This window comes from Phasianus colchicus, chromosome 2 (assembly GCF_987193195.1).
Source record: "Phasianus colchicus chromosome 2, bPhaCol1.hap1.1, whole genome shotgun sequence".
Taxonomy (NCBI): domain Eukaryota; kingdom Metazoa; phylum Chordata; class Aves; order Galliformes; family Phasianidae; genus Phasianus; species Phasianus colchicus.
In genome coordinates, this window is record NC_143437.1 from 56971108 (window position 1) to 56991373 (window position 20266).

A 20266-nucleotide genomic window follows, 5' to 3' on the forward strand; every position below is an offset into this window, starting at 1 on the left:
GCTGCCCAGGGAGGTTGTGGATGCCCCGTCCCTGGAGGTGTTCAAGGCCAGATTGGATGGGGCCCTGGGCAGTCTGGTCTAGCATTAGGTGGAATGGTTGGTGGCCCTGCGTGTGGCAGGGGGGTTGGAGATTCATGATCCTTGAGGTCCCTTCCAACCCTGGCAATTCTGTGATTCTGTGATTCTGTGTGATATAGATTGAGTATCTCTAAACACACACAGAAGACTTGTATAAATGAAAAGTAAAATAAATGAAAAAGCCAGTACTTTTTCAAAGCTGTTTTTTCCTTACCTTTCCTGTAAAATGTTTGCTGAGGAATGACAAAACAGGTAGACAAATAATCTACACTACAGTGAAAAGGAATTATGTGGGGCTTACTTTTCTTCCATACTGTGTACAACTGTTAAAAAAATGCAGGAAAACTTCTATATTTTCTCTGGGGTTAGTCCCATTGCAGCAGTTAAAGTAAAATATTAATCCAAGACATGAGATTTTACGTACCTATTGTATTCTTTATACAGATCTGGAAAAGTCCCATCAACTGCTACATCTGATCCAGGCCAGAAGAATGTACCAGCTTTTAGACCTTGGTACATAGCTGTTAGCCAAATCTGCAGGAGAATAATTGTTGTCAATAGTGGATTTCACTCAACTGCAAACCACTCCCACCACCTCTACACATTCCAGAAAGATGAAAAACTAAAAAAGTAAGCAGAGCACACAAGACAGTCAATTTTGTGTATCACTGTTATCTACAGTTCCAATAAACCGTCCCATCTATTGCCTTATTGCAAACACCTGTATCCCATTTTCTGATGCACCAGGGGAAGCCAAGACAGAAGCAGGAGCTATCAGCTCCCATAGTTAGAAGTGTGAACACAATGGCAGAACCATGGCTGAATACCACGAAGCAGAAACGTCTCAAGAATGGTGCAGTAAGCAAGAAGGAGCAGGAATGTTCCAAGGAATATGCATACTGTGAAATACAGAACAACAGTTAGGTCTACTCTCTCAATTTTACTACAGATTCTATGATTTACAGGGGTTTTTTTCTGCTTCCAATGTTTTTTTGCCATCTGACTCATGCACCATTTTCTTCTCCATGGTCTGCAAAGTCTAACTGTATTCTTTCCTCCTCAAAAAATCAGTCCTCCCACTATTACTAAAAGGTTGTATCTGTTCCTTTCCTATTCTTCATGCTAGTACTCAACCAACCTTTCCAATACCATTTCATTTTGATGGCAGGCTCAGCAGATTTGCAATAGGAGTAAGACTGAACCACAAGGTTTTCTTTTAGAATTGTATCTTTAGACTCAATAGTAATTTGGGCAGAATACAAACCTTCACTACTACTTATTACCAAAGCTAACTGGCCTGTCAATTTCCTTAGATGAAGTTAACTGTAAACACACTTGACATTGAGAACAGACAAAATCTGGTATCTTTATTAGTTATTTTAAGCTATTTCCTCCTTGGGGAAAATTCCACTGAAGTTCAACAAAATCTATTACGCTGTTTCATTCCTAATCCTGCGGCTCTACTATGGCAATTCCTAACCATGCTGAGTAACCCTTCTTGGCTGACTTGAAAGTACCCTCTGTACTCTTTCAACATCACTGTGTAACCAAGTGACATTAAATAATATGAAAATACAGTGCAGTATGCTCTCAGCAGTGCAGTAATACTTACAGGCTGTCCTTGGTACCACTCCGGATTAAATTTCTCTTTACTTTTAAGGGTAAAGTATGCATTTCTTTTGAGGTCATACATCTTGTTATCAATTATACCATGAGATTCAGGATACAGTCCCTATAAAGGAGATTAAACCTTGTTGCAATGCAATAAAGAAAAAGAACCTTGTAGCTACACAAACAGCTGCCTGTTAGACAAACATGCAAATCAAATAAGTGTGTAACCTTATTCCTTCAGTAACTCAACTCCCAAATTTAAAATCAATACCTTTAATTGCAACCAAGCCTTGTCTTTTAATTCTTCACTACTTCTCAGTTAGATAAGAAACACAGTAATGATAAAAAGTAGGTATTTCAAATGAAAATTATTTGTTAGTGGCTGAAAGCTCCAAATAGGGAAAATTATCATGTAAACAGTGAAAGAAGCTCTCTGAGTCACCAGCTGTAGGTAGTTTGAAAAGACTTACTGCTCTGCTTTCATACAGACTGGCTTCTTTTCAGATTAAAGGATGCAGTAACAACACCATTAAGGCCCTCATAAACATCACAGCCTGTTAATTTTCAAAATAATGGGCAGCTGAGATAAAGCCCTACACTGTATTTAGAGATACTCTAAAGTGGCTGTAGAACACGATTAATGCCTCTAATTGCATATTCAAACATGGATATTTGGGAGGAAACACAATTAAAAATCTCATTCCTGTTGCTCCTGCTCGCTTATCAAAAGACAGTCCAAAACACTGGGAAGAGAAGAAAGAAGACCCAGATCCTCAAGTATTTAACTGAATTTTAGCTCTCACATCATGAAAATAAGAAGGCTTTGCTGGATTCCAGCTCTGCATCTAGACTTGAAAATCTTCTTTATCTTACTACACACAGAAAGTAGAGAAATTTATTAGGTCAGGACTGGGACATCCCTATCCAGGTTTGGGTACTGTCAATCACAAAATGAACATCAATGCAATGTTCAAATCTTTCATTTCATACTCATCTTTGGGTCAGATCAAGATGCCTTAAACAAGTGGAACAAGGCTGCCTTCATACTGAAGAGAGAGATCTTCAATCAGTGGAAGTATTAATACAAATTAGGAGTTGAAAAGCGACATGACTTTGCACCTATATGGGAATTCTTACAGCTGGTATTGGAAAAATTCAATTACTTAATCAGATTAGATCTAACCACTTAATCATAGTGCTATGTAATGACTATTAATCCAAATTTTGTGGAGTATAAAAAACATACTTCCACATTCTTTAGGCAAAATCCAATAATTTTAATAACCTACACAAGAGAAAAAAACACTGTTGTCTTGGAGACAACTTGATAATAAAAATTCTTCAGTAGCAGAAACACGATACACATGAATACTTACTGTGACGATGGAGTAGTGATTGGGAAAGGTTTTTGAAGGATACACTGGTCTCATACTGGAAGTGTATGTTCCACATTTCTCTAGAGAGAGGGAAGAAGGCAAAACAGCTAAAATACAGATGAAGAAACCTCAGCAAGTTTCTCTCATGCAAAAACATTTTTTGTTGTTAGTTGTTTTTTTTTTTTTAATGATGCTTCCTTTAGTTTTAATTTTTAATCCTTAAGTTTTAATTTTTCAGAATTCTGGAGTTAATCTCTCCTATTTCTTCCCACATTTATTTACAAGCTGAATGAATGGTTAGTAATACAAATTTTAAATATTCCTAATGACTAACTCCCATGGTCACATGAACAACATCTACAGTCCTTAAGAAAAGCACATGCATAGGTAAGAATGAGTAATCATAGAATCACAGAATCCTTAGAGTTGGAAGGGACCTGTGAGAACCATCCAGTCCAGTTCCCCTGCAATGCACAGGAACACCACGGCTAGACCAGGTTGCTTAGGGCCTGATCCACACTCACATTTGAAGCCTTCAGGATTGGAGCATCAATCACAACACTAGTTAACCTGTTCTAGAGTCTCACCACCCTCACTGTAATCAAAGAAATCACTCCCTCCAAAGTTGTCCTGCTGAGCAGAAGGTGAAATGAGCAGCTTTAGACTAACTAGCTCTTTGAGAGGTCTCAGAAGTGAAATAGCTGATGGAACAGTGGTACCCTGACTCTCTCAATTGCCTATCAAATCACTATTCACTTTGCACTTTCTTTAATTATTTATTTAAATAAGCTTTTATTCTAGAATAAATCTCAAAGTTTCCTCTATCTTGATTTAAAAAAAAGAAGATTAGTGCACGGTCTTTATTATTTTGAAGATACATTTTTCAGGCCAAAACAATTCAGCAAAGTTTACTCAAGTTAGCTGCCTAGATTTCCACAAGCAAATGTATGGGACCTGATTTTCAGTAAAAAATAGTAGCCTTCATTAATAACATTAAAAATACAATGTGAAAACCAAAAACATTTCAATGGATGCTAAAGAGCCCAAAGTAATGATCCTATAGAAAGAAGACAACTGGATCTTCTTCACTCACACTCTGGGTCACATATATACTTATAAAAGAGAACAAAAAGATTGATAAGACAAGAAGCTTCATTTCAAAGCACTTAGAACTCATGGGACTGGGGCTTTGGATTGAGTCTTAGTTGAACTAATTTATTTGTGGGAATTAAGATAAAAAGAATCCAGCAATAAAAGCCCTCTCAGATTACACAGGCATTCTCTTTACCTTTGTGTTCTGAAGTAACAGATAATTAGCTGTACTTTTTTGGTACTGCAACACACTTGATGAATTTCAACCAACTCCAAATCTGTTGTTGATGTTGTTTTCGGGAACAGCAGTTACTGCCACTGTGTGGGTTGTTTTGTTTGTTGGTTGGTTGATTTTGCTTTAAGTTAGAGAAAAAATACACTTAGAACATGTTTTGTCCAAAATTCAAGAGTTTTTTTTTTATGAAACTTTCCATGAGTTATCACTCCTATTTTTGGTTTGTTGTCCTACTTAAAGATGAAGACAAAAGGATTTATTTTAAATTATGATATCACAGTGGAAAAGAAGCATGTGAATATGACCTCTCTGAACCTCCGTGTACACATAATGGTTATGCATATGTTCCCTGAGAAGCCTCAGCACTATTCTGAATACCCCACTTTCAACAGACAGGTGTGGGTGTGTAATAAAACTTCCTAAATGTGAAATTATGATATTGCTTTATAGGCATTTACTCTACCAAGGATCTCCAAGGAGACAAAGAGATTCGTACTGTAGATATGTCTGAATTAAAAATATAGCCATTATCTTCTCTCTTCTATCAATACTAAAAAGCAAGCAAGCAATACAATTGAACACTGTACTAGCCATTGAGTTTTGAAAGGGGAAAATCTGGGGATTTAGCAACACTCTAATTTAAGGAAATTGTAAGCAGTCACATTAGATAACGTGGAAAACTGTTCATGGTTTCGTAAGTGCCATCATTCATAAACTATAAGTCTTTTAAACACTTACCAGTCCTTTAAAGGGATAACAACAACCTTCAGAAGGATTCAGCACAATCTTTTAGCAATTGCCAAGCAATTTATTCATTATAATTTTCAGTCTCCCAGAGGGGGATAGACTTCACTACTCCTTGTAGCACAATAAAACACTGTAGGAGTATTTATGCCCTCACAGAAATGACAGCTTGCACCATTTTCAGTGACCACAAATGGATGGGATGCCAGGCACATGGAGACTGGAAGGCTCAGTGTCATATGATCTACTCCTTAGTGAAACCAGTATCTGTCCATCTGATGACTTTTCTCTTACAGAAGGATATTTGCTCCGTCTGAGCTTTTCAACAACTTTACTGAGGAAAAAAGGTTAGAGAGCAAGGCTTTGTAAGAAAGATCAGGCTGATTAGTCTCTGTACTGTATTATAAAGGACTATCAACTTACAAAAAGTGTTCCAGAATAGTAGAAAACAGCAGAATTAACATAGAAATAGTATTTCTATCCATATTGTTTTTCATTCTGTCTAGAACACTATTAGACATTCTGGTTTTAGAATCTTTAAACAATCTAATTTTTGATCACCAAAAATTCCATGGCTCTGATGAAAACAATGAAAGATTTGTTTGAGGCAACTGAATTTCTTAGTAGTTAGAATTCATGATGGACTCAGTGGAAACAGAAATACAAACTTATTATGAAAGTCATCAGGAAAAGTTGCACTGTAATCTATCCAAATCAAAGAACTGATAAACTTTGCATGTAGAAGTGGATGTGGCAGACAAGAAATCCTGCAGATGCTTTTGACACCACTGTCTTGTATCTCAGCCAGAGCTGTAACACTGATTACAGCCAGCATCTCCTTTCAAAGCCCTTCTTATGGTGAAAATTTCAATAACTGCATCTTATGAAATTCTTTCAAAGCCTCATTTTATTCTAACACTGCATTAAAAAAAAAAGCCAAAACCTCAAATACATCTGTGAATTGTTATGCTGCAGAATAGATCGAGTTGTAACAACCACTGTAAAAAAGCAAGTATTTTTACTGATTTATTTTTAGTCAAACTGAAACCAGTCACACCAGGTAGTAATTTATGAATGACAACAAGATTGGCATATTTTTCAGACAAGAAATGCCACCGTTCTTTACAGACCACAGGCAAAATAGAGACAGGAAAAGTAAAGTTACTGAGAAACTTCAAAGTTCAATAAGACACTACACAGTCCACAGGAAAAAAATATCTGCATTTATGAAGCTCTATTTTTTTCTGAAAATGTTTGCTAAAGATTTTCTCAGATTCATCATAATTCTATACCACATACCAGCCCTTCTAAATGATCTATTTCTAGTATCTTCCTTCTTTTTTTTTTTTTTCAAACAAAATGAAATGCCTTCTACCTCATTTTCTATTTTCTTCAAAGCCATTCCACCTAAGTATGAGACACTATGCAATGCAGACTAAAATGTGAGCCTACGTCAAACTCACAGCAGAAGCATCTATCTCCTAAATACTGCAAGGGCTGTGTAGCTGTTTTTTTTAAGGTTATACTGAAAATCCAAAGTTCAGACAAACTGTTTCTACTACCGTCTCTTCTCCTTGCCCTTCCACCCCCAGAAAACTCAAGTTCTCTACAAAGCTGTTATATGAGGCAAAAACTTGAATTTTATGCAAGATTAGTGAGGATTTTTAAAAGTAAGAATAGCGGCATCTACAGAAAAACAAAACCAATGGGTTTTTGTGGTAAGACAGCGTGATATTGCTTAGACAAGGAAACTACTCACGTAGTTTGCTAATAACAGGTAGAAGTCCACCCCATGTCTGCAAATATTCTGCTCTGAAGCCATCCAACGAAAACAGTAACACCGGAGATTTGTTAAATCTGTATAAACAGAATATCAAGTATTAAAAGTAAGACTGAAAAATAAATTCATATTATTAATTTAAAAACTTTTCCCAATAATCACAGAATCACAGAATGGCCAGGGTTGGAAGGAACCTCAAGGATCATGAATCTCCAACCCCCCTGCCACATGCAGGGCCACCAACCTCCTCATTTAATGCTAGACCAGGCTGCCCAGGGCCCCATCCAATCTGGCCTTGAACATTTCCAGGGACGGGGCATCCACAACCTCCCTGGGCAGCCTGTTCCAGCACCTCACCACTCTCTCTGTGAAGAACTTCTCCCTGACGTCCAACTAAATCTCCCCTCCCTGAAATAGACATGTTAGACATGTTTCCTTATGGGACTGTAAACCAGGCTGATAAAGAGAGGACTACAATCCAGGCCCAAGCAGAAAGGTTCATAGGCTGGCATAACAGCAAGCAAGACATCCATTGCATCCCCTTTCTTTGCAGGCTAGCATAACACCCTGCCTGAAGAGGCTGAGGTAAGGTGCACAGACATATATGCACACCCTGTGACAGGGGCCTAACTTCACAAATATAAAAATAAAGTACAAGCCAAGATGCCCACACAACCCATCTGGGTTCTTCTGTACTCTATCCTCAAGCCAGCCCCACTGGAGCATCACCCAATTCCTTCCATCCCTGGGTAAGAAAAGGGAAAGAGAAAAGGCAATGGTAATCTGTAGCTCTCCTTTATTCACTTTGCTCCTCTACAGTTTACAATTTACTTTTTTCTCTTAAAAAAAAAAAAAAAAAGAAGCATTAAAAAAAAAACACCAAAATTTATCTTCGACTATACAAAACTAAGGAAAATCTCATATACAGGATATGTTCAAACACTACTGTAACATTTTTCCTTTCATCTTACAAAGATTATTTAACCAAACAGAACTGAACCACCATTCTCTCTATACTACAAATACCATCAATCTCAAACTAAAAAATGCAGCCCTACAACTGGAACACTGTAACAATATTTCAAGCCAGAATTTGGCAGATAAATTCAGAAACTGATTTCACTGGAATGAGCAAAAACAAATTCTCCCTTTCCAGTCTCCACAAAATCTATGTTTTCCAGCCTTGATTTGTTCCCAGCTTCAGCTCTGTCCAAACGATTTATCTCCAACTCAAACCACTGCATCACTGACAGGAATAGACATCAGTAATTTCTTCCCTGAAGAAAAAATATCCTTACATTGAACCTATATATGAGAACATGCGAGGCTGCCAAAGCACTGCAGTCCAGCAACAAAGCAATCACTGAAAATATAGTTTTGCCTAAAATAAATGAATATATAACTTACACGCCAATTGCAAGCTCATTTTTCCTTTTACTGTTTACAAATTGTAAAATGGAAATTTAAAAAAAAAAACTTTATTGCACTTCAGTTTCCCAAAATAAAACAGTGATGATAGAAGACAAATATTGCTTGTAAAGTGTTGACAATTTCCTAAGTGACATACCACACAAAAAAATCCAAACCACCATTTACCCTGACAAATGAAATGTTTATAAGCCTTATTTCAGTCTAAAACAAACGTGACTGCATTAACCTGAAGATTAGTCAGACAACCAGAACATGTCTACCCAAAGAAAATTTTAATCAACAGGTAGAAACTACTGGAAAACAGTTTAGCCAAAATGACTTCTTTAGTCAGAACCATCACACAGCCTACCCTGTCTCAGACAAAATAAACTATTAAAATGTATTTGTAACACGTGTGCTTGTAGCCTGATTTTCATCTAGATATCATCTATAATACCATCTTTTGTAAAGTTCAATAGAGACAGTAAGCTGGGAACAAGAAATCTATGATCATCAAGGCCAAGAGAAAAGTCTCTGGTGAAAAAAAGAGTAAGAAAATTCTTCACCCATTATCTCTTCACCCATATTACGGGCATTTTTGTTCTATCACAGGTTTTGATCTCTGCACTTTCTCTCAGTTTTTTTTTTAATTGATTCTCTCCAAAGAAAAAATTTCTAAAAAATTTCACTGCAAATTTCCTGCAATAAAGTATGAATTTTGAGGCAAAGTCTGTTCAATATCACTTGCTTACAAATCTAACTAAAAACCAAAAACTCCTCAGAAGGGGACTTGATACTATTGCACCTTTGGCATTTACAAGTAAACCAACTACTGAGTATATGTCTTAGTTGTCAGCAAATCCAGGTACTGACCACCTCACACATATAAATTAGACTTGACAAGATAGGCCATTGCTACATTTTGCTTCTTGTATCCTCAGACATGCTGAAATTCAAACAGTTGATGATCTATCCTGTATTCAGGGAAGCACAGCATGAGAGATTACGTTAGACTGTGTTCTTTGGAAGAAATCCAGTGCAATTCCCTTTGAGTAAAACCCTAATTCACAAACTGACCTAAGCTCATTTCTGAGATAAATCAGTGATTTCTATGACCTTCTGGTGGTATCTAAGCTTATACTTGCTGCTTTCAAAATGTGCTATCATAAGCAAGCAGAGGTAAGATTTCAGAGGCCCAAGTTTTGACCCTGTCTGTGATTCATGCTGGCTATGTTCAAGCTGTATGACAAGGCTGTTTTGCTGCACTTGGATAAATACATATGCCACAGTTACATCCTGACTCCAAGCTAAAGGAAATGCAGTGGTAATTATCTACTCCTATAAACTGGCTTCTATGGAAACATAACACAGGCAATACAGGCTTGCTGTGGTCTAGCAGGTTCACCAGCCAGTACGACTGAGGGAACTGAACTCAGACAATGCTGCCAAGCTGACCTGCTTCTCAGCCTGGTTAGACCACAAAAATAACAACAAAATCTAAACATCGTACACAGAGAAGTCCTACAGAACTCTGCCTATACACAGTCATAAAGTATTAGAAGTAAAACTTTCTCTTTTCCATCAACTGCATGTAGGCTTCAAAAGGAAGAATAAAGATTCAATTATCAAGGAGAAAGTAAATAATGAATAGTCTTCAGACACACAGGATTTCTTCCAGCCCACTGAAGACTCCACCACTTCTCGGGGCAGTCTGTTCCAATACCTGATTACTCTTTCTGAGAAGAAATTTTTCCTAATATCCAGCCTGAACCTATCCTGAGTGCAACTTAGGACCATTACCTTTCATCCTATTGCTAATTACCTGGGAGAAGAGACTGACTCCCACCTCATCACAGCCTCCTTTCAAGTCAGTGTAGAGAGCAATAAGGTCTCCCCTGAGCCTTCTCTTCTCCGGGCTAAACAATCTCAGTTCCCTCAGCTGCTCCCGTTAGACCTGTGCTCCAGACCCCTCACCAGCTTCATTGCCCTTCTCTGGACACGCTCCAGGGCTTTGATGTCTTTCTTGCACTGAGGGACACAAAACTGAACACAGTACTCAAGGTGCGGCCTCACCAGTGCCAAGTACAGGGGACAATCACGTCCCTGCTCCTGCTGGCTACACTATTTCTGACACAAGCCAGGATCCACTGGCTCTCTTGGCCACCTGGGCACACTGCTGGCTTATGGTCAGCCAGCTGTCATCTAAGACCTCCAGATCCTTTTCCTTCATGCAGCTTTCCAGCCACTCTGCCCCTAGCTGTTAGCACTGCATGGAGTTACTGTGACCAAAGTGCAGGATCTGGCACTGGTTCTTGTTGAAGCTCATACAATTATCTTCATTTGTACTTCATTTAAAGCATTTGAGCAGTCTAACTGAAATCAGCAAATTTTCTCAGATTCAGCACATCACTGAACACTGCAGTTTTTGTCTCCTCTGTTCACTACATGAACAATCCAATTTGAGCCCAGAAAACACATACGTGAACATGTACAGAATCAGAACCAATACCCTGAGGCCAAAAACCAAGTGCTAAACTCAAGTCAACTGTGTTCTTGCCTATTCTGCCACAGGAAGAAGGGATTTGTTTACAGACTTGTCAGTCTGGGGAGAAGCCTGTGTGCTAACAGCCTGAGGTGAGCTTTCAGTAAACACCGCTTGATTCAAATTTGACCACACATCACCCTTTCCTTAGCTGGGTTTTATTGCAACATTTCTGGTTTTGCCACAATTATAACAATTTTAGTAAAGTAACTATGCATTCTTTCCATGGGCTGAATAGGAAAAAAAATAACAAAACAAAAAAACCAAACCAAAAGAAAAATCTCCTTAAAACAAGTTAACCACCAGGAGTTGCCCTATGACATTTACACCATTAACTATGGATCTGCGTGAGGCTCCTGCTTGTCTGTTTGCAACTTAGTCAGCATCCTAGGGTCAGTTTCCAGCACACAGCCCTACACTAATATTTCAGAAGAGGAATTAATAACAAAAGCTTCCACAACTGGCTGGCTACAGCTTATCAGGGACTTGGGCTTAAGAATCTCCAATATCTGTCTTGAAACAAATTCTGAAGTGTCAATTTGTTATTCTGAATCAGAATGAAAAATGCTCATTTTGTATAGAAACATTAAAAAAAATACACTTTGACAATATTATAACTCAAATAAAGATAGCATGATTTAAATACTTAAGTCAAAAAGAGTAACAACAAAAAAAAAGTTTTACTTTGCTAAGTATACTTCCAGAACATCATTTCAAAATCATCAACATTTGTTTTTGACACTTTTCAGACAAGAATGTAGCTGAACTCAACTCATTCCCACAGCATATTTTCACTTTCTTTTCCAGTGGAACGCTTTTCAGTCAGGAGTGGCTAAGTCACTTCTCTTAATGCCTGATGCATCCAACAACAGGGTGCAATCAACTTCAACTCCACTGTTAATTTGAACATTCCACAGCAAGAACATTACACAAAGTGCAGCATGACTCTTTGGCTGGGAACTGTGCTGTACTATTTGAGCCCACATGCTGGTGCCATACAGCTTTCAGGAGCAGACCCTATGTGGAACAGACCCAATGATCAACAATCCCATGGGAGCTCACATGGAACCTTTTTATGCCTTCAGAAGAAAGTAGCTCAGCTAGCTTGCTAAAAATTCTGTCCTAGTGCCAATGACACTGGGACAATGATCTGCCCATGTCCTGCAGCTATGGGGTTGGAGCAGCCACGGGGTGATGAGGAAGAGAGGAAGTCTTCAGAGTCTAAGACTGCCAAGTGGGTTCTCTGAGACTGAATATGTTGGAGCATGTTTTGAGTAACAGTATGGCTGGCACAAAGAAGGGCTCCTCAGAACATACACACAGCTGTGAGAGATGGCAAAGTGTGGGAAAAGATATACCCTGCAAGTCAAGCAAGTGCTGGGATATGTGAGTGCTACTGGGATTGAGCAACTTGGCTTGTTAGTATGCACAACCCAATATTGTCTGAATGGCTGTCCCCAGTTGGCTGGCAGTTTCTCCTACTATGAGTAAGACAGGCAAGCAGGTCCCAGGAAGGCACATGAAGGAAAATAATCTCAAAAGCAAAGAGCAGAGCTATGCAAATATACAATATCCTCACCCTTTTGGACACTGAGGTTCAGTAATGTCCTCACACTCTTCTTCAACCCAGCTTGCCTCTCCTTAAAACAAATGAGTGCAATTTATTTTACAAGACAGTAAATTACTTTATTGATCAATGCAAGTTTTTCACTTTATAAGATGTTTTTAAAAATACTGTGTCCTTACTCCATTCAAACAAACACAGGTACACAAGAGACACTACAGGAATTCACTGAGGACATTTACCTTTGCATGCGGCTTGATAATTGACACAGCAATCATTATTTTCCACACAATCATCTGAGCAGGAGCAATGATATTCCGGTCGCCTCTTCTCTCCACACCTGAACTTATTACATGTCCATATATGAGCTACAAACAGATGACAGACAGTACAACAGTTCAACCCATGCAAGTGTCACATTAACATAGTGAATGGTAAGTTCTCAAATGAGTATTCATAAAAAAAAAAAAAGTCCTGAGGTATTTAATGCATGAATAATAGCAGAAGCTTTGGCATTTTGGAACACATTAACAGCCATGGCTGAACAATCTGAATGCACAGACATCTGAAGGCAATTACGCAGCATACACTTAAAAATACCACAGATCATGAAAGGTCAACAGAAAGAATCTACAGATCTCCTTAAGTATGGTAATTTGTGTAGACTTAATCCAATAAACTCATGCTATAAACAAGCTCCCCAACAACTGCATCAAGAAAATCCCTAACTTAGTTGTAAGATAGGCTCTCCTGTTTGTTTTAAAGAATTCTTTAAACTGGTATAATTAAACAGAGAGGAGAGTAACTCCCACACAAGTTTTCTAACATGCAAAAAGTTTTATGCAGAGGACCTCTGAACAATAATCAGTTGAAGCAAACAACTGAGTTCAGTTTAATCATTTGGTTCTAAAAAGTCAGCATTGGAATTTTAAATTTCAGAGTGAGACTATGTTAATAAGTTCTACAAAGACTTGTAAAGTTGGGCAAGATGAGAAACAAGTGGTAAGAATATCATATATCACGTATTAAGGTAAAACTACAAGTTCTGTCTTTAGTGTTACTATCCACAATATTATCTTACTCCATACAATTTCTCCATGGTACTTGTCACACCTTTGCCCATCTGGCTAGCAGCTTTTGGTAAATCATGACAACTTTCTGTTTTGAGAACATTTTCCAACACTGCAGCCTATTTTGTTGTCCCACATTGTCCCAGAGGCCAGCATGATAACCTTGCTTCACACTGAAGCAGGGGAATAATAGGGCAGAGTGCTTGAGCAGCAGGGTATTGGATAGGAAAAGACCATTCACAGAGCAGCTCTGTCCTCCCCCTTTCTCGTGTGGGTCATAACTGACACAAAGACCCAATATACAAAATCCATGGGACAATGCATGCCACTGTTCTCTCACTCCCGAGCACAGAAAACAAAAGGCTGGCTGAGACCTTCAGCCACAGTTCTTGCTGCGCTTTTCAAGGCAGAGTGCAGCAACACACTCTCACACTCTCTCTCCCACTGACAGCATAAAAGCTTTACTGGTGTGTAAAACAGCTACACATAGCCCTGAAGCTCCTTCCTCAGGAGCCCTTAGTAACACGATCGCCAACAGAGGGAGTAGGAAGAGGTGGGACTGTTGCAGCAGAGTCACCACGCTGCTCAGTCTTCCCTCTCTTGCCCCCTGAAAACCATTTAAACTTGGAGTAATGATCATCTGACCACAACAGAGTTCACATATGCAGAGATGTCCCATATGAGAGCTTGCCTCCATAATTTTTTCCATTCTTACCTGGTTGTATGCATGTTTCCTGGTAATCTAAGCAGCAGTTTCCAAGCTTAACACAATCTCTGTCACAACGACAGCTTCCAAAGGTCCTTTCAAAGCAACGACCTTTGCAGGTTTTTACTGTAATATAGAATACTGTTATTAATCAATATGCAAAGAAAACAATCAGCCTAAAGAGTGACACAGTTGGTCATTCCATTACTGACAGTGTGGCTGCAAAAAAAAAGAAAAAAGCAGCAGCTGAAGAAAAGTCTTAAATCAACTAAACATATTTATTTTCTCTTACTGAATGAAAGTGTCATGATGTAGAGAAAAAAAAAGGTCCTGTTTTAACAGGAACGTGGTGTTTCATTTCTGGCAGACATCATTGAAACAAAGGACTACAATTCTAGTTGTGACTTCCACTGCCTCTCTGCATCACCAGGAGATATTTGTACAGTCATTCAGCATATGAAATATCTCCATTAGAGGAAATATGAACCCATGTTTCAGCTAGTGAGCCTTGAAAGTGTAGATAACACTGATCCTCATTTTTGGGGCTGACAGTCATCTACTTTAAGTAAATAAGCATAAGTTGAAATCTTGATTGAATGAGGCAGGCTTGCAACTCTTCCATAGTCTGAATAGCTATTTTCATACAAAACAGAGGCACTCCAGCACAGAAACTGAAGAAGCCCAGCTCTACATCCCACTGCATCACAGTCAAGGTACTACTCGGAGATACAGGAAGATCTGTTCCCAATCAGACACAAAGATATGAACCTTTGTGTACTGGTCACTGCTTTAATATTTGTTCAGCTTTAAAGCAAGAAAGGCAGAGCCTTCTAAAGTAAGATGTGGTTGCCTGAAAAAAAATAATAACAACATACTACTGATTTCCAGCATTAGCAGCACCTTATTTGGCCAGCGTTTTACTGTAAGCAGTAAATGAAGTGAATCCACAATTCTGTCTTTGACTTCTCAAAAATCTTGAAGTGTGTGGTATGAGGTAATAAAGAAAAAGGTAATAATGTGGTGGTATGATAAAACTCTAATAAAATGGGGAAAGTTAAACAGATTCTTAATAAGGAGCTAATATTCTGCATTTTGGTTAAAAATCATTGCAGCGCTGTTTGTTAAACAGACTTTCAATTATTTTAGATTTGTGGCATGAATAAAATTGTTCTGAAGGAGAAGCTTGATTTCTTAAAATGTTTAACTTTCTATCTTAAGAAACTTCACCATCAAAAAGATCATTTATTTTCAGGGTAGAAAACAGTAAAAAAATTCCACAAAGAACAATTTCAGACTACAATTTCAACCAGTAAAAAAAGAAACCAACCTTTTTATTTTCATAGTTGACTGGAAATGATGAAAAATAAATGTTCCAGGACAACGTGGAATAGAAATTGTTGGTTTTGGGGTTTTGTTTTTGTTTGTGTGTTTTTTTGTTGGTCTTTTTTTTAATAGGGAACTGAGAAAAGTCAGCCACGTGACATCACCACAGATGCAGCTGGGATACATAGAAGCTGTCAGCTTAGACACTGAGCACAGGGATGAGTTTACCTTCCAAGGATGTACACAGGTACTAAGTACAGCCAAGGTTTATTTCCCGATATTTTCATGCCACTCCAAATGAAACTATTTCAACCAATGCATCCAATGTTCTTCATGTAGCAAGAAAGGATAGCATTCTGATAATACTAAAATTAACTCACAGAAGAAGAAAAAAAGAAATTACTAGAAATGTTACTAATGAAAGGCATATTAGTTACCATCTTTTGAACAGCTAGGCTTCAGGCCAAATATGCATCCTAGGATTGTCGTTAGCACGCAGACACAGAGTATCTGTGGGACAGAAAGGAAAAGAGAACAATTGTGAGTGACCACAGAATGGTTTAGAAAGCCTTCATTTTCTGTAGTAACACTACACAATTATACTGAACTTGATCAACATGCAGATTAGGAGGCTGATTTCACCACTTGCAGTTTTCACTCACAGAAGCAGTTACACTGATTGCAACTAATTACCTGTGCATGAAAGAAAATTCTCTAGACTGGGTTCTCCAAACTTTCTTATTAAGTTAGGTCAAGTAAACACTGTGATTTATTTCCCTTTCATAAATGAAAAAAAGATGCTTGTGTTTAGACATGTATTCATTTTCTACAAAACTTTCTTTGTTCCACTTCTTCCTTCCTCCTGGACTGTTCTAAGAAAATGAAGTTATGCCACTGACCACAGACTGCAAACAGAAGCCCTGGCCCTTAAGTGATACCTATAATTTTCCTAGGCAGGAAAACCTTTTCCCACTTCCTAGTATGTAGTTCAGTGTTGGTCTATACAATGCTAAGCAGCTGTGGGATGTCACATTAGACCAACCACAGTGTCTTACACCAACCAGAAACTGTCGCCATGTTTACTTTGGATTTTCAATGCTTTAAGGCTATTAAACAGGCACCGTATTGCTCACACCCAGCACTTTAAGCAAGATCTAATGCTTACTTAAATAAAGGGATAGATTCCTTCTAACCTCATTATCCTCACTGGATTTATGAGGAGCAGCTGAAGGAGCTGGGATTGTTCAGACTGGAGGAGGCTCAGGGGAGACCTTACTCCTCTCTATAACTACCTGAAGGGAGATTGTATTGAACTGGGGGTCAGCCTCTTTTCTCATGTAACTGGTGATAGGAACAGAGGGAATGGCTTCAAGCTGCACCAGTGGAGATTAAAGCTGGGCATTAGGAAATAGTACTCCTCTGAAATAGTGGTCAAGCACTGGAATGGGCTGCCCAGGAAGGTGGTGGAGTCACCGACCCTGGAGGTGTTCAAGGAACATTTGGTCGTTGTGTTGAGGGACATGGTTTAGTGAGAACTATTGGTGATAGGTGGACAGTTGGACTGCATGATCTTGTAGGTCTTTTCCAACCTTAGTGATTCTGTGATTTGGTCCATAAACTCTTGAGGAACAGTGCATATATATTATCACTACATCGATAGTAATTAGAGGCAGCCTGGGAAAGCCAGCAATGCACTCATGACTGCCATGAGTAGAATGTCTGCTGATATGTTACCACAAGCAGGCGTCAAACAAATAAAAACCACTCTATTCTGAGTGTAATCTTATTCCTGAGATTTTGGCACCAAGTGTTATCAACCCCTATTTTTGCACTGTGCTCCAAAATTTCAGTTTTCCCTTCCATGAATATAACTAATTTCAACAAGCAAAAGCATGGAAAGGATTATGTTCACTGGGACATGCTAGTATCTTTTGGGTAGGAAAATGATAGCATTTCTGATAAAGTAGTGCTAGTTGTGTTTCCAGCAAGTGATACTATGGAAACCACTGAGCATCATAGAATACAGCACACTACCAATGCTTTGCCTAATATAAATCTATTCTGCTCTCAAGTTTCTTGAAAAAAACAACAGAAACAATCTCCAGGTTCTTACTTGGCATACTATGTCCACCTGTAACTAAAGAAAAGCTGGGAACTATACTGTATCATAACAGTGGATACTCAAGCCTTTCTTTTCTTTTCTTAACACTAGCCCTGAAAGAGCTTTAGAATTCTGCAGTAAAATATATTTAAGACTATTTTTTGTTCCTTCAAATCTTAATAAAGAAACTTCTCAAGGATGTAGTTTAGAGCATTTGATGATGTCCTGGGACTGTCAACTCTAATCAAGTACCCTATACTGTATAATTACTTTAAATAAGACCTTTACCTTCAGTCCTTAGTCTTTAGTCATTTGGATATTACCCACACAAATGGCACAAGCATTCTGATGGAACAATGTGGAACAACTAAACCTGGTCAATAGCAGTAGCAGTCTTGCCTAAGCCCAGCAAGAGTTATTACAGTAACTGTTAACATGCTGTCTGTCAGTGAAAATGCTCTGAGATCATCAGCTCTGCAAATGACCAGAAATGACTGACTTTAAAGAAGACTGCCCAGGTACAAAAGGTTATCTCACTAATGCAGCCCTAAGGTGGACTTATCTACTTCACTTCTTGCTATTTGGGACTTCACTGCAGCAGGTAGCTTACTAATACTACCTGAACTATTTTGCATACACCTAGATCAGGTTTGGGATGCTGTATTCTGCTGTGTAAAGATTTTGTTTATTGTTGTTAAATGCAGACAAGCAGCTGCAAATATAGTTCAAGGTTTACTAACAAGAGCCTTGTTACAACCTTGCAGAAAGAATATGGGAATCCAACACACAATAGGAAGGCAAAGAACCAGACCTCATTACTGACAAAAGCAGCACAATAACTTTTTATTATTTTTACTTTGAGAGATTGCTAGAACAAAATGTAAGGTTTCTCAACCAACACAGCAACAACTGAAGAGAAGAAAATGTCCTGTTTTGTTTTAAAAATATTTTCTGAGAAAGCTTGTTTTGGAATCAAAAACATTGCCATCCAGGGATGAATCTCTGTCTATCACTGCTTCCTTTACGTGGGAGGAAGCAATAAAAGCTTTGCTTTGTGAACATTATAGTGGTTGGGAATAGGTGGTTGAGTATTTGGAAAACTGCAATCCTGAGAACATTTCAAAAGCCTTTTATTTTGAGCTGGGAAGATGGCAAGATGATAACATGGTTAGAGAGAAGGCTTATTTTCACCACTCAACTCTGTAGGGAAAGAGAAATTGACAGCTCCCTTGTCAAAGAGAAATCCACCAGCAATTTCTGTGAGCTGGTGGAAAGGTTCAAGTGCAGTCTGTAGATACCAAATGCCAAAGTGACTGATCAGCTAACTACAGGGCAGGTCCCAGTGATACACAGTGATACACAGGGAAATCTTTCACCATTCCTTTGCAAAAGAAAAACAAAATATTATTCTGCCACAGTCCACTTCTCTTCAATTTTTTTTTTTTTGTCCATCTCCCCTACTCTCCCCTCTGTATTTCCTACAGCAAAAAACACACTGTCGTTTCTTTTAAGGCATAATCATTCTTTGTCTACCGTGATCTCAGCTACTTTCTATCCTTTTTTCATCCCTAGTGTTCTATGTCACTCCAAGGTTTAAGCCACATTAGTTAACTAACTGCTGTGCAATTAACAAAGAAACCATACAAAACAGTGGTTTTTCGTTCTAACATCCATGATTGACTCTTGCAGTTGCTGTGTCACGTCTGCCCATGAAGTGAGAATGTCTAGACCGGGTTCGTAATGCCAGCATTACAAAAACATGTGGAATTTTCCAAAACCACTGGGATCTGTGAAGGGCTATGTTTTCACCATTTTATGCGCCTAAAATAATTACACATAAACATAGACTTTAACATTGAAAGACCCTTGAGGAAGAATTTCATTTGTGAAGAAGATAGTAAAAAATAATGAATTTCAAGTAACAGCATAATCATCTTCTGCCTTTATAAAGGGCGTATTAAAAGTACAGAAAACATACTGTACAGATTAAAAAAAAAAAAAAAGGAAAAACTTATCCACACGTGCCAAAGGCAGCAGAACATTTGCTCATGTTTATAAAAGCTATTTTTAAGTAGGGATAACCCTCACCAACTCAGCTCTATACACAAACAGGAGGATATTTAATAAATTTCACTGAGTTGAAGTGAAATGGATATTTCATTCATACCAGCACAGCTATTAGGCTAAGTAAATCAGCAAAAAGAAGTTAGCAGTACTGAAACAAATGTGTTACACATGTCATATTTCCTTCATTCACTCTAATTGTCCAAATTAAATTCTTTTTATGATTTTCAAAGACTTGATTTTGTTGATCCACATTCCTTGTCTGGAGTCCACAGGGGAAAGGGAGTTGCTGAGGCTCTCAGATCTTGGTTGTCCTGAAACACTGAAGGTGATTGAATTAGCCTGACGTCTATAGAGGCAAAAGATAGAGATCATTGGTTTTCTTCTCAAAGAAGGATGCAGAAGGCCTACTCGTGTTGTTTCTATGAAATGCTCTCAGACATTGTATGCTATTGCAGCCACAGCTTAAGGGCATTCAAGGGACAAGAATGTTTTAAAGGTAGCTTGAGCCATGGCAAGGTACTACAAAAAGCCTTCAAGGAGCTAACCAAAGAGCTATAACTTCACACA

The 20266-nt window shown here is 38.3% G+C and overlaps 1 protein-coding gene across 3 annotated transcripts in view; it reads right to left on the reverse strand.

Moving 5' to 3' along the window:
* The window catches only part of ENPP1 (ectonucleotide pyrophosphatase/phosphodiesterase 1), a 51891-nt gene that overhangs the window by 23569 nt on the left and 8056 nt on the right, over positions 1-20266 (reverse strand). For all 3 annotated transcript variants that reach the window (XM_090135789.1, XM_031610569.2, XM_090135790.1), the window contains exons 2-9: positions 15969-16041; positions 14218-14334; positions 12675-12800; positions 12448-12508; positions 6896-6993; positions 3066-3145; positions 1691-1810; positions 503-612 (exon numbers count right to left, since the gene is read on the reverse strand). In XM_090135789.1, coding sequence (XP_089991915.1) covers positions 503-612; positions 1691-1810; positions 3066-3145; positions 6896-6993; positions 12448-12508; positions 12675-12800; positions 14218-14334; positions 15969-16041 — 785 coding nt within the window. The remainder of the gene's footprint in view (positions 1-502; positions 613-1690; positions 1811-3065; positions 3146-6895; positions 6994-12447; positions 12509-12674; positions 12801-14217; positions 14335-15968; positions 16042-20266) is intronic.